This window comes from Ursus maritimus, unplaced genomic scaffold (assembly GCF_017311325.1).
Source record: "Ursus maritimus isolate PB19 unplaced genomic scaffold, ASM1731132v1 scaffold_13, whole genome shotgun sequence".
NCBI classification, from domain to species: domain Eukaryota; kingdom Metazoa; phylum Chordata; class Mammalia; order Carnivora; family Ursidae; genus Ursus; species Ursus maritimus.
This window is the reverse complement of record NW_024423675.1, coordinates 31,855,288-31,868,679: the sequence shown is the minus strand read 5'-3', so window position 1 is coordinate 31,868,679 and position 13,392 is coordinate 31,855,288. Positions and strand designations below refer to the sequence as shown.

The following is a 13,392-nucleotide window of genomic DNA, read 5'->3' as shown; positions in this document are numbered from 1 at the left end:
CTATTTTCTATTTGTTAATCTTGATTAGATACATTCAGGCCCTTAACTTTAAAAAAAAATCCAGGCCTCGGGCGCCTGAGTGTCTCAGTCAGTTAAGCGTCTGACTCTTGGTTTTGGCTCAGGTTATGATCTCAGGGTCATGAGATCTGGCTCTGTGCTTGGCATGGAGTCTGCTTGAGATTCTCTCTCCCTCTGCTTCTCCCGCTTGTGCTCTCATTCTCTAGAATAAATAAATAAATATTTTTAAAAACTCCTGGCCTTATTGAAATTGAAAATGTTTCTCTGAAAATTAATTAATTTTTATCTAGTGAATCATTTAAAACTTGACTTGCTTTGATATTTTGTTCACAGTTTGGGTGATTTTAAAACATTTGGCAATAGTTAACATAAATGTAAAGGTTAAGTTTATTACTACCAATATGTGAATGATATTTCAGTATAGGCAAATTATATAAGATTGGATTTGAAATATACAAGTATCAGTCTTTTTTTAATTTGCATGTATTATGGAGAACATAATTTTTCACATTCTGGTTTATTTTGTCTTTGTATGCTTAGTTTATTCATGAAGTCAAGTCAGTATGTGTAAACAAAGTAAATAAGATTTGTTTGGGGCATTCAGAATTCATGTTACTGACTGTCTTGTTAGTTTCCATTTATCAGTGAGACTGCAGGTGGCTTTGCTTCTGCAACACTTGCATATAATCTGCCTTTACCTGTATTTCCAACTACTTGCTAGACATTTCCTTTTTGGGTATCTTGTTGACACATGAAACATAATACATTCAAAACAAAGATGATATCTTTCTCCAAAGGCTTCTATTTCTTACATTTCCTATCTCCATTGATGGCAGATTATCTTGTACATGTGAAACGTACAAACTCCAGAAGCTATCCTTAGCATTTTTTAAATCTGTTTTACATCCTACATCCAGTTATACTGTTAAATTGGCATTTCCTGACTAGTGAGATTCTGCTCAACTTCGGAGCCTAAACCCAAATAGCATCGTCTCAGTGGAAACCTTCCCAATTATAAAATAGAGCTATTAATCATTTCTCTGTTATCTACAGAGCTCCACTGGAGAACTTACCACACGCTGCAATATTTTGCTATTTATTAGCTGATGGTTGCAAATGCTGTTTCTGTGTACAGACCACTCCAAATCATAGTGGTACACTTTACACAGCCAATTTTACTTTGCTCATAATTTAGAGGGTCAGGTTTTAAGAGGGAGCCACTAGGCAGTTTTTACTTGGGTATCTCGTGTGATTGTAGTCAAATGTAGGCTTAGGCTGTAGTCATCTAAAGTAATCATCTCCTGGATGTCCGAGATGCTTCACTCACGTAGATGGCTAGCAGCTGTTGGCGGAAGGCTCAGCTGGAGCTATTAACTGGACTGCCTGTATGTAGCTTTTCTAGCATGGTGGTATTAGTTGGAGTACTTACATGGCAGTCAGGTTCCTCAGAGCTGTTGTCACTGGAGAAACAGGTGGAAACTACATGGCTTTCATGATTAGACCAGGAAGTCATGCAGCATAACTTCCATTGCATTCTGTTGGCTACAGGTGACTCATACAGCCAAACTGACAGACGACCAGCTCAAGCCTCCCCATTCTCGCTTCTGTCCTTCTAAAATGTGTCTTTCTCTCCATTTCATCTATGTCTATCTAAATCCTTTTCCATTTTCAAGATCTGCTTCAGTACCACCTGCCAAAGCCTTTCCTGATCCCATCATTCAGCTAGGAGAGCCAGGGCCTCTGTGGTTGACTTCAGAGAAATGTTAGTTCAAATCCCAGCCTTCCTGTCTGAGCCACGTGTCCTTGGAAAAGTTATTTAATATTTATGTGAAAAGCAGAAATAGTAACAGGATCTACCTACCTTACAAGGTTGTCATGAATGTTGAATGGCCAAGTAGTAGAAACATTCCCTATGACATATAATGGAATAGACAATGTTAGCTACCATTGTTATATCTTTTTTCTCAAAGCCCATAGCATTTTATTTGTACCTTTAGTGTGTCTCTCACAGTCTTTCAATTGTGATAATAATTCGTGGGCTTATTCTGTATCTTTTGTATATTTAGCCAATGTTTTACAGGCAACTTATACCAGTAGACATGTCTGTCCTGAATACCAACTCAGAGCCACTCTGAGTCATTAAGCCTCAGAAACAAAAACAAAAACAAAGACATGAAACTTGCAGGGTTTTGTTTTGCTTTTTTTCTCTGTGATTCCTTGTAACATTTTTCTCCCCATGATTCCTCTTGCAGAAATTAGAAAAGAAAAATCCGGGAAGACTTCTTCAGTTCTGAAGGATAAAGGTAATAGAGTCAACTTAACATAACGCTAGAAATTTATTAGCAAAAATATCTGGAAAAGTCCTTAGTACATTAGAGTCATCTCCTCCACAGATGTGTGAGCCCAAACTGCCCAGGTCACACTCATATGTTTGAAAACTTGTATTTACTGACTTATCCCTTGAACACTTTCTTCCAATTCACTGTGACTTAAAAAGTGCTCTGATTACGATTTCCAAAAGAAAGAGAAAGGATTTTCCTGAAATAATGAAAAGAGTAAAAACCAAACAAAGTTAGAAAGGAAGCAGAAACTATGGAGAAAACTTGCCTCCATGTACTCTGATCTCCCTTTTCTGTCCATTCACAAAATATACATTTAGTGCTAATCTCTGGAGAAATAAAGATGGCAAAGCAAGCAACAGGGAGGAAGACTTGGGAACTAGAGTGCTGACTGGTTCTTTTCAAAGACTCTTGGTCAAGTTTGGTCTGCTTGATTCTTGTTAGGCTCTTTGTTGCTGTGAAAGAGCATGACATCCTTATTTAAATTTGTGATCTCAGTCTTTGGAATGCACCGGCTTTCCTTTCTGTCCATCTAAATCCCAGGCCTCTTTCTAAGACTAATGTGCACATAAAACATCAAGCCTTCTCAAACTACTTCAACTTTCACTGAACCCTCTCATCTGAATTCACAAACTTACGTATTTATAATACATATACATATATGTTTTGTATTACTTAGTTGAGATGCCACCTATTTAAGCATTAAAAGCTAAGTTATTCATGTTAATTTTTTTTTGTGGACTGATAAGTACCACATTCGACAATTACTTTTTGGGCATCTAATATACAGTAATCAGAACATGTGCTCACCAGACACTGGGAGTACAAGAAAGGCATGGTCTATGCCCTCATGGAATTTACAGTGTTAATTACATAATTAATTAAAACGATAAGAATTATGGAAGAGATAGGGTGCTATAAGAGACTGTAATCGGGAATTCTAATCAAGTCAGGGGAATCAGAGGTGGCTTTCCTGAAGAAGTGAAATTTAAATTCAAGTAAGAAGGTTGAGGAATTAGCCAGGCACAGGTGTAAGAATTGTTTGAGAGAAGCACGGAAGCTGGGCATCTGCTCTTTGCCAGGCACATTGATACTTTATAAAGTAGATACTTTATACATTTTGCTTCAGCAAGTTGTGCTTGAGATCTCAATTGTTTTTTAAACGAGGAAACTGAGGTATAGATAGATAATGTAAGCTACTCATATCCCACCGTGGCTAACAGGTGAAGGCAAGAATCAAAGTCTTCAGATAAACTAAAGTTCTTCTTTTCATTTTAACACAGATACTGCTTGCTCCTTAAAATAGGGTTCTTATATTTGTATTCTTCAAAGCAATTTTGCTTTGAGTGTAGAGTTCATTACCTACGTTCGAAAAATCTGTTTGACACAGATACATTGGCTCTGCTGTATGGAAAAAGAGTCCTTTTGTTATTGGGGGGTCTCCCCTTAATTCCCACAGAAGAGTTTAGTCTATTATTTCTCTAGTGATTATCTGTACTTTGAGAGAGACTCCTTCTCATTCTCCTCTCTCATTTTATATGAAAATTAACAAGAACACTGTCTTCGATTGTGTGAGAACTAAAGTTATCATTGAAAGATACTACCAGGAAAATCCAAATACGCATATGGCTCCTTATATACACGTATATGTATATGATTTGCAAACCATAATTTGTACAAGGTAAACCTTCCCTTCTTCTAATGTGGTATGAGATACATTTATTTTGATCCACAGTTATGCCACAGGAACATTTGGCCCATATATTATTGTTCATAGTAAAAGCAGCTCAAAGGAAAGATTGGAGCTTACCTCCAAAGCTACCTTAGAGGCATTGATGATTATCAAAAATTTAAACTACTACTTAAAGACCTCACTTGTGCCAAAGCTTAAACTAGTTGGAAATGGTAGTTGTAAAAATCTGTCTTGGAAAATATTATCTGGGAGATTTAAATTCACACCGACCACTAAGGAGACTCCTGTAATTTCTATTTTTGTTGTTACTGTTATTAATGCCCAATGCAGGCAATTTTCTAGTGAATAATTTTCCTTCAATGTTAAATTCTGTACTATTTGCAAGATGTTTCCACAGTCACTAGAAAATCGTGTATATAAAGGTTCACTGCATATGATTATTGATTTAGAACTATTTCAAATGAGCCTCTTTTCTCGTTCAACAGGTTAATATCATCAAATGTCTTTGTTATCTATTACTTGGATACTATTTTAGAAGAATTTTACTGCCATCTTTCCTTTATTTTCTGAATATAATTTATCATTACAAACAAATCAAAGAAAAAATTTTAGTGTCAGGGACATTAAAAGCCTCTGCCCTGTTACTGGTTTTGGAGGGGCTCTTTGAAGCCTGCTGCCGAGCTGTGGCAGAATCAGAATGAAGCAATCCCACTTGCAAAAAAGCCACTTACTGCATTGGAGTCACTGCACTTTGTGAGTTATTTCTATCAAGCAGCGAAAGGTTGCCTACATTTGCCAATCCCTCACCGATTCCACTTGCATGTACATGTTAGAATCCATAGTGAAGCCATGCTACAACTCATAAAACCAGGATTATCACACAGAAATCATTTGGGGCCGCATTTACTGGGAATGTGATGACCATGAGTAAGTTAGGCATTTAAAGAAACATCATTAGGCTGTGTCTTGATTTAAGAAGGTATAGAGAGGTCTAGGGATGATTGTTCCAAACAAAAAGAGCAGGGGAAAGACACATCTTGCTGGCTTTTGCTACTGGTTCAGCTACTGGTTCAGCTACTGACTTCCCTTGGCTAATGGACTCACCTAAGTCCTCCCGACACACCTGCAAGAGCAGGGCCCTGCTCGTATGACCTTGACCACCCAGAACCAGACAATCTTGTTAGCCACTCCTGTCACTGGTTGCATTCCTTGTGGCATCCACCCTATCTTATTGCCACTTGTTCTAACAGCTGGTCTGATTTATCTGAGGATGTAAGACTCACCCATGGACTGAGGTCCTACAGACCGAACCCAAACAAGGCAACAAAGATTAATTAATTTCTCCTCTACTGGAACGCAGCAGTGGCACTCTTAGGCTCCTCTGGTATTGAAGTAATATGATGGACATTAGAATTATTTTCTAGTTTTGTGACCCAGGCCTGTGTATGTTTGGATCTAATGCCAGAGGATTCTCAGCAGAGCTGGTTTTTCCTTATTTTCTGATGCTCAGGACCATGCACCAGACGATCCCCCAATTTCTGTCTTCAATGTGCTTTTTCTTGGCCACTCCCACCTGGCCAAACTAGAGCTAAGGATGAGTTAAGTTGTCTGAGGACTTTGAAACTGCTTCCCAGTGATTTATGCTTCATCGTGGACACTCACCCTAGCTTATTGCTGCCTTTGTCTGGAGGCCAGGTAGGGGGATTAAAAACCTGAAACCATTTTCCTATTCCTTTGTGATTTTTTTTTCTCCATCAAACCTCCTTGCTCAGATTACTTTGAGAGTTTGTTTTTTTTTTTTAAGATTTTATTTATTTATGTGACAGAGAGACAGCCAGCGAGAGAGGGAACACAGCAGGGGGAGTGGGAGAGGAAGAAGCAGGCTCCCAGCCGAGGAGCCCGATGTGGGGCTCGATCCCGGAACGCCGGGATCACGCCCTGAGTCGAAGGCAGGTGCTTAACGACTGCGCTACCCAGGCGCCCCTACTTTGAGAGTTTTAATTTATATCCACACAGCTTTAAATACGTTCTAGATCTTCATGATCAAGATTCAGAAGCCTACCTATAGGCGCTTACACAAACACATTGAAACTACCGTGTTTGTAAAATCATACAAAAAAGTGCTCTCCAATGCTTTGCTCCTGACAAACAATACAGATGACTTAAAAATACCTTAATAGCTGACCCAAGCCAACAGTATACCCATCCTTCCTAATATAGAAGTACGGAATTTCCATATAACATTCTCCACAGTTTGGGTCAGATTTGATATCCCGCTCACTTTCTGGTCCAGCCTGTGGACTTCACATCAGATCAAAACCCCTTGAAGTCAAAAAGGACACTGAGAGGAAATGAACTGTAGGAAAGTCCATGCAGGAGATGGTCCAGCCTGGGGGCAGAAGGCATTTTCCCCTTATTGAGTGTTAAAAATCACTTCTATTTTCTGAGACCTTTCTCTACATTTAAGGTGATGAGGATATGATTTTCAAATACATTATAAAATTACATGTGTTTTTTCACCTCTTCCTTCTTTCTCCACCAATACCAAAGCAGTCTTGTGGGTCCTCTGCCTCGGCCTTGGATTTTATAACTACTTTAATCTCACACAAATGTATAAACTTACTGATTTAAAACAACATGTTGTATCTTGAATTCTCAAGATTGGAAGCATATACTCTCCCACCCCACTAGGAATCTGTCCCCACCATCACTTCTCATTTCACAATACATTAATTTTTTTTGGTTTAGCCAGGAAATGCAAAAGCAGTAAATTACCCCCATTAGCTTGAAAAAAGTTAATGAAGCGTCTCAGTCTGTTTATTCAATCCATGGCTCTTGATTTCATCTTCAGATGCTGAAATATAGAAAAAAAATAGGCCCTACTTATACTTAGCACGTTAAATGGCAACACGGACTTTTCCTTCCACCAAATCCATTTAAAAATGTTCTGCATACATATGGATATTTAAGGCCATAGCTTATCTACCAAGAAAATGTTGCTTTGAGGGACACAGTCTTTTCAGTAGAACTCCTAACTCCATTCTTGACACCGTCCAAAGTCACCTGGACTCAATTCTAAGTGATTGCTTGAGTGGGATATCCATTTACAAGTGCCACAATCATATTCTGTATTCCCCCAATTCTGATGGACTAGAACAGAGGACTGGACGGATAGGTTTTTTTCCCCTTTCCTTCCTTTCTCACTGCATTTAAAGTCATTTTTGTCAGTGAAATGGACACTGAGATATGTTACAGAGGAGGAAGAAAACTGGTTTATCTTTTATACAGGCTGTGGACAAGGCATGATGCTGTTCAAGACATCACCCATTTATGTCTGGAACCCATGATATGATTAGAATCACTTTGTATTTGAACCTGGTAGAATAAATGAAGTTTTATTTTGTTTTAACCAAGGACCACATTTTAAGATGTTGGGAGTTCATGGATAAAATTGTCTCTTGTATTTTATTTCAGTCTTATTCTTGAAATTAATTTGACTTGAGCCTGATAACTAAAGCATTGCATTTCCATGGCGGATGCAGGGTTTTACATTTGTTTATTTTATTTTTTTAAATCACATAGCCCGAAAGAAATAAACTAAGCTAATGCTGATTATAACAGTTTTGGGAGACTTCTAGAAGCTGTATGATTTTTAAAATTACAGCTAAAATAATTTCTTATCCCTCCAAAAACCCATTCTCTTAAATGAACAAATAGATAGTAACTCATTCAACAATTTACATTTATTTTAAATGAAAGGGATCAGAGGATGGCTTGTTGTACTCTACTGTTGTTTCCTTGTCTCTGTGTGATTAAAATCATTTTAGAAAGAAAACATCATATAATTTCCCACCCAGGTTCACCTCACTGATAGCTTACTGACTCCACTCTATATGTGTTCTCAAATCCTTTTATGTTGGCTTCGAATAAATGCTCAATGTTTCTTTCCAGAGCCTATTAAGGGGAAAGAAGTGAAGGTTCCAGTTTCCCTAAAGGAAAAAGGTAATATTGTAAAATGAAATGTAAAAACACATTCACCTGCTTACTGCATATTCCATTAATTTGCAACAAATGAATGTATCATTTATTTTTCAGGCTTTTAAAACTATAACTTTCATACACCCTTGTATATTTTTTGAGCAAAGGAGAAAGGACTATTTCCTTTCATAAAATTCTAAATTGTACTATGAAACAACAAAGACAAGAGTAACTATGTCAGAAATACTGTGAAAACTTTTTAAAATGCTTATTCTGATACCACAAGTCTGTAGTGGGAAATCTGCATTTTATAAATAGCTCAAGGTAAATCTTATAAGGAATAGCTATGGAAACCAAAGATTTTAGATCAAAATACTTAAAATTTTTCAGTGATAGCTTACCATTCTGTTAACTTCAGGTACAATGAAACTAAACAGATTTTATAGCTAGGAGGACCTTAGAGATCTCTAACTATAGTCCGATACCTTCATCTTATAGATAAATAAAACTGGGATAGTCAAGAAGCTTTCAAAGTTATTGTAATTTGTGGTAGGAGCCAGCATTAAAATTTTGATCTTTTAAACCAAGCGCTATAATAATGCTAAATCTTAGTGATTCCCATTATACTAGGCTCAAAGTAACGTGGATTCTGTCATGCTCTTCACCAAGTTATGTCCCCTAAAACAAAAGTATGTATGCTAAGTCCAACATAATGTATTTAGTTTCTAATTAAGCCAGGACGTTCATGGTATCATACTCAGAATTATCTAATATTCCTTGTCAAGATAAACATAAGTGAACCAATAAAACCTATGACGTATACCTACTATATTAAATATTAGAAATAGAACCCGTTTCTACATTTACCCGAGGAGAAGATCTGCAGGAACTATTAACCAATTAACGCACAGGGACACAGTGTTAAAAATCCCAACTTATTGGCAATAGTTCATTAAAAGGAAAGAGACTTTTGGTGAACTTGTAACATATGTATTGTAGTTGGGAGAGTTATGGGAGAGGTGGGGGAAGGGAAAGCTGACAGAGGAATCAGTCAGAGAAATGAAGGGCACATGGAGAGTCTTCATTAGTCAGTGTAGCAATGTATAAAAAACATACCCTTAAGTCATATTTTCCTAACTTTGCAATTAATTTTAAATTAAACAAAATTGCTATTTAATGAAACATAAGAGCACAACATGATTTTTTTTTAAGCCCATAGGCGTACTTCATTTTTTTAAAAAGTATTTTAAAGCAACATAGACTTCAAATCTATTAAGGAATTTATGTTTCATTTTGGAAATGTATTATCATCTCTAAAGCTTTATCCTCACTTAGGATGGTATTTATTTCGGTGCTACATACAACTTTATGCTATTCTGGTATAATATGTAAATTAGAATACTTTGCCCTGTAAGAGAATTCTTACATATAATGTTAAATGTCCAGTAGATAGCAAAATGTAGCTACATTTTAAAGAATGAATTAATTTTGAAGACTAATGACATTACTCTATATTTACCTAAACACTAATTTATTTTCAAGAAACTCTAGATTTCTTTGGCGTGATCTGATTGGTGATTAGAATGGACAATTCCATCACAATCTAAATTGAAATGATTTGATGCCATTAAATAATTTAATCATTTAATGATGCTATTATTCCTTTGCCAATCTAAAACAGAAATATAAACAAAATGAGGAACAGACAAGCATATTACAAATTTGCACATTTTTTATTAAGGAAGTTCAGTTCAAAAAAATTTCCCCTAGAAGAAATGCATGTGGAATGTACACATATGAATGAAAAATAATTCAGCTTTCCACAAAAACACTTCATGTGCATTTCCGTCTTTGATCCCTGGACATATATACTTAAGAGCTTCCTTTCTCTTTTCCCCTCAGTCCAGGTACCCTTTTTTCATCATCCTGTACTCTACGGTCAGTGTAGCATAAGCCAGTTCATAGTCACAGATAATGGTGGTGGAAAAGAAAGAATTTTGGAAAAGATACACTTTTTTTAACATTATACCCCTTTTCATGAATGCTGAATTTTTGCTATTGTACCATTTTCTTCCTAATTTTTATGACAAGTTTGTATAGACAAAGGACAGTTTAGACAAAAAGTCAGTTAAATGCAGTCACCAAAACTATTATTTTATTTTATTTTATTTTATTTTATTTTATTGAAGTATAACTGACACAATATCTTACTAATTTCATATGTACATCATGGTGATTCAATATTTTTATACATTAATAAATGATCCCCCAATAAGTCTAGTTACTGTCTGTCACCATACAAAGTTATTACAATACTATTGACCATATCCCCTATACTGTACAGTATAACCCCATGACTTACTTATTTTATAACTGGAAGCTTGTACCTCTTAACCCTCTTCACTAATTTGCCCTTCCCCACCTCTGGTAATCAACGATTTGTTTCCTGTATCTGTGAGAATATTTCTGTCTTGTTTGTTTGTTTTATTTTTTAGATTCCACATATAAGTGAAATTATATGGTATTTGTCTTTCTATGACTTATTCCACTTAGCAGAATACTTTTTAGGTCCATACATGTTGCTACAAGTAGCAAGATTTCATTCTTTTTTGTGGCCGAGTAACATTCCATTGTGCATATGTAGTTAGAGTAGAATTTAAGACAAAAAGAGAACAGATCTGAGCAGAAAACATAAATTTCACACTGGGAAAATGTATTGCAATGCATATAAAGAACAAAGCGTAAAGAAACACCTTATACTTTTTAAATCTACAGATTAATAAAAATAGAGCAAACACACCTGAAATGCCAAATTTGTCAACTTTTTTTATTTTAAGAATAGCTAATTGAACAAACAACCAAAAATAATTTTATAATCACTGAAACATGTGGGTAAGATTTGTAATTTTTAATCAGGACTGACTAATGTAACTTATTTCCATGATATAGTGAAAGTCATATAATTGAGAAAGAAATAATAGCTGGAATCTATCTCAACTCTATGAAGTTTTTTAATAGGATATTTATATAAACCCCGTTTTTGTACTAAGATAATGTATATAAAATAATTTGAGTAATCTTGGGAGATTACTGTAATCAGAATTCAATATCATGGACTTGATAATATTTTAATTTATTTTTAAAGATTTATTTATTTTAGAGAGAGACAGCATGTGGGGTAGGGGAATAAGGGACAGAAGAAGATGGAGAGTCTTAAACAGACACTGTACTGAGCACAGAGCTCAAGTTGGGGCTCAGTCTCACTACCCTAAGATCACGATCTGAATTGAAACCAAGAGTTAGACGCTTAACCAACTGCACTTCCCAGGCGCCCCAACTCGATAATATTTTAGAAGGTAGCAATACAATTCAAAATTACTTCAATATATTGGAAGCTAGGTTCGATAGAAATGAATACAAGGAATTCAATTTGGGACAAAATCAAATTGTATAAATTGAAGAGAAAAACATTGCACAAAAGCAGCATACACGAATTTTGCCTTAAAGAAACACTCAAGTGAATATGAATAAAAAATTCAGCACTAGAATCTGAAAATATGAATTATACTGCTAATAGTGACAATAATAGCTCACATCACCATTGCTCTTTACTCTTTATTTCAAATGATTGTGATCCTCATGGCCTTGTATGGTGTGTAGTTGATAAAATATTGTTCTCATTTTAAAAGTGAAAAAAAAGGGGCGCCTGGGTGGCACAGCAGTTAAGCGTCTGCCTTCGGCTCAGGGCGTGATCCCGGCGTTATGGGATCGAGCCCCATATCAGGCTCCTCTGCTAGGAGCCTGATTCTTCCTCTCCCACTCCCCCTGCTTGTGTTCCCTATCTCGCTGGCTGTCTCTATCTCTGTTGAATAAATAAATAAAATCTTTAAAAAAGAAAAAAAGTGAAAAAAAAAAAACCCAAACATATTTTACATGTTTACATACTCCACAAGCACTTCAGCATATATTTTCCACCAAAATAACCAAGACAAAAGTCATTACACTTTCTATTTGCTCATTCACCCTTTCTATTTGCTCATTCACCCTTCTGTGTTTTTAATTTTCTGATTTTTCTCTAACTTTTTGAATATCTCCTTTTGGGCTATTTTCACAAAGTGCAAAGTGACTGTCCTTATTTCAGAATATCATATTTGATTCCGAATATTCTTCATTGCACATAAGACTTTTTTTGTAGTGAGGTAGGTGCTTGGAGGGGTGCCTTAATGCTTTCTTTATGGAAGCTTCTTAGTTACAAAGAATGGCCGCCAGGAAATGAGAATTCCTGTGCATCTATTTTTGAAAGAACATAAAGTATTTTGTTCAAGCACAGCCCAGTGGAAGAACTGGTACATAGCAGTTGTGTTAAATCTGGTTTAACCTGTTAGAAGAACTACTCCAGATGAAATGCCTGGTCTGAGGACATCTGTCTTTGAGGTTTCCCATTTCCCATTAACCTTTCTATAAAGATTCTGATTTTTGTGACCAGCTGATTGGGTGTATATATTTGATCTAAACAAAACAAAATAAACAATAAGTACAGCCTTGGTTATATCAGGCAGAGTCAGAAAGTTTTAGCTTTTGTCCATCTCTTTCTTTCACTTCAGCTGCCATGTAACATGACATAATTTAACATGATATCATAAAAATAGCTGAAAACACTGAAAACACCAACTTTCTTTTTTGCATACTTATTTTTTAGATTAGGAATTAATAATCTTCATATTTGCATGAAAAAATACAGTTTTCAGCTACTTCTGCCTCATAAAATTTGGAGGATAGCTTCAAGCGACATCAAAGATAAGGGTCAATCATTTAATTTGATATGAAAAAGTAAAATATTCTCTGGTAATTAAAATTATTTAAACATCAAATCATAGACAAAAATCAAGTGGTCGGCTACTTAATTCTAAGTTTTTTGCCTACAAAATTAAGCCAAGCTCATAATTTTGCTGTATTATCTCTTAACGATTCTTTTCTTGAAGAAGTTTATAGATCATATTAAACAATTTCAAATATGTGGGTCATATACAATAATGTATTTAGAATAATAAATAAGATTAGAGTTTAGCATTTAGAAAGCAGTACCATAAGAAATCCATATTTTATCATTTATATTAATCAAAGTAATATTTCTTCAACATAAATAGCAAAGTAGACAGTGAAACAAATAAAGACCTTTATGGTAAATCTGTAAATAATTTTATTCTGCCACAACTTCTGTTGAATCACCGAAATCACTATGGAACCAAGAATATCTTGTCTAATCTTCCAAGTCAGCTTTTGTGATATTCACTCTCATATAATTTTTAAGTTGGTGTTTAATATGTGCAAGTTGTTAAGTTCATTTAATATTTGTTGCTGTTG

The 13,392-nt window shown here is 35.5% G+C and overlaps 1 protein-coding gene across 1 annotated transcript in view; it reads left to right on the top strand.

The window, feature by feature from the left end:
- The window catches only part of TRDN (triadin), a 276,837-nt gene that overhangs the window by 219,233 nt on the left and 44,212 nt on the right, over positions 1-13,392 (top strand). Inside the window, 2 exon segments of the mRNA XM_040627484.1 lie at positions 2,271-2,321; positions 8,002-8,052. Of these exon segments, the coding sequence (XP_040483418.1) occupies positions 2,271-2,321; positions 8,002-8,052 (102 nt within the window).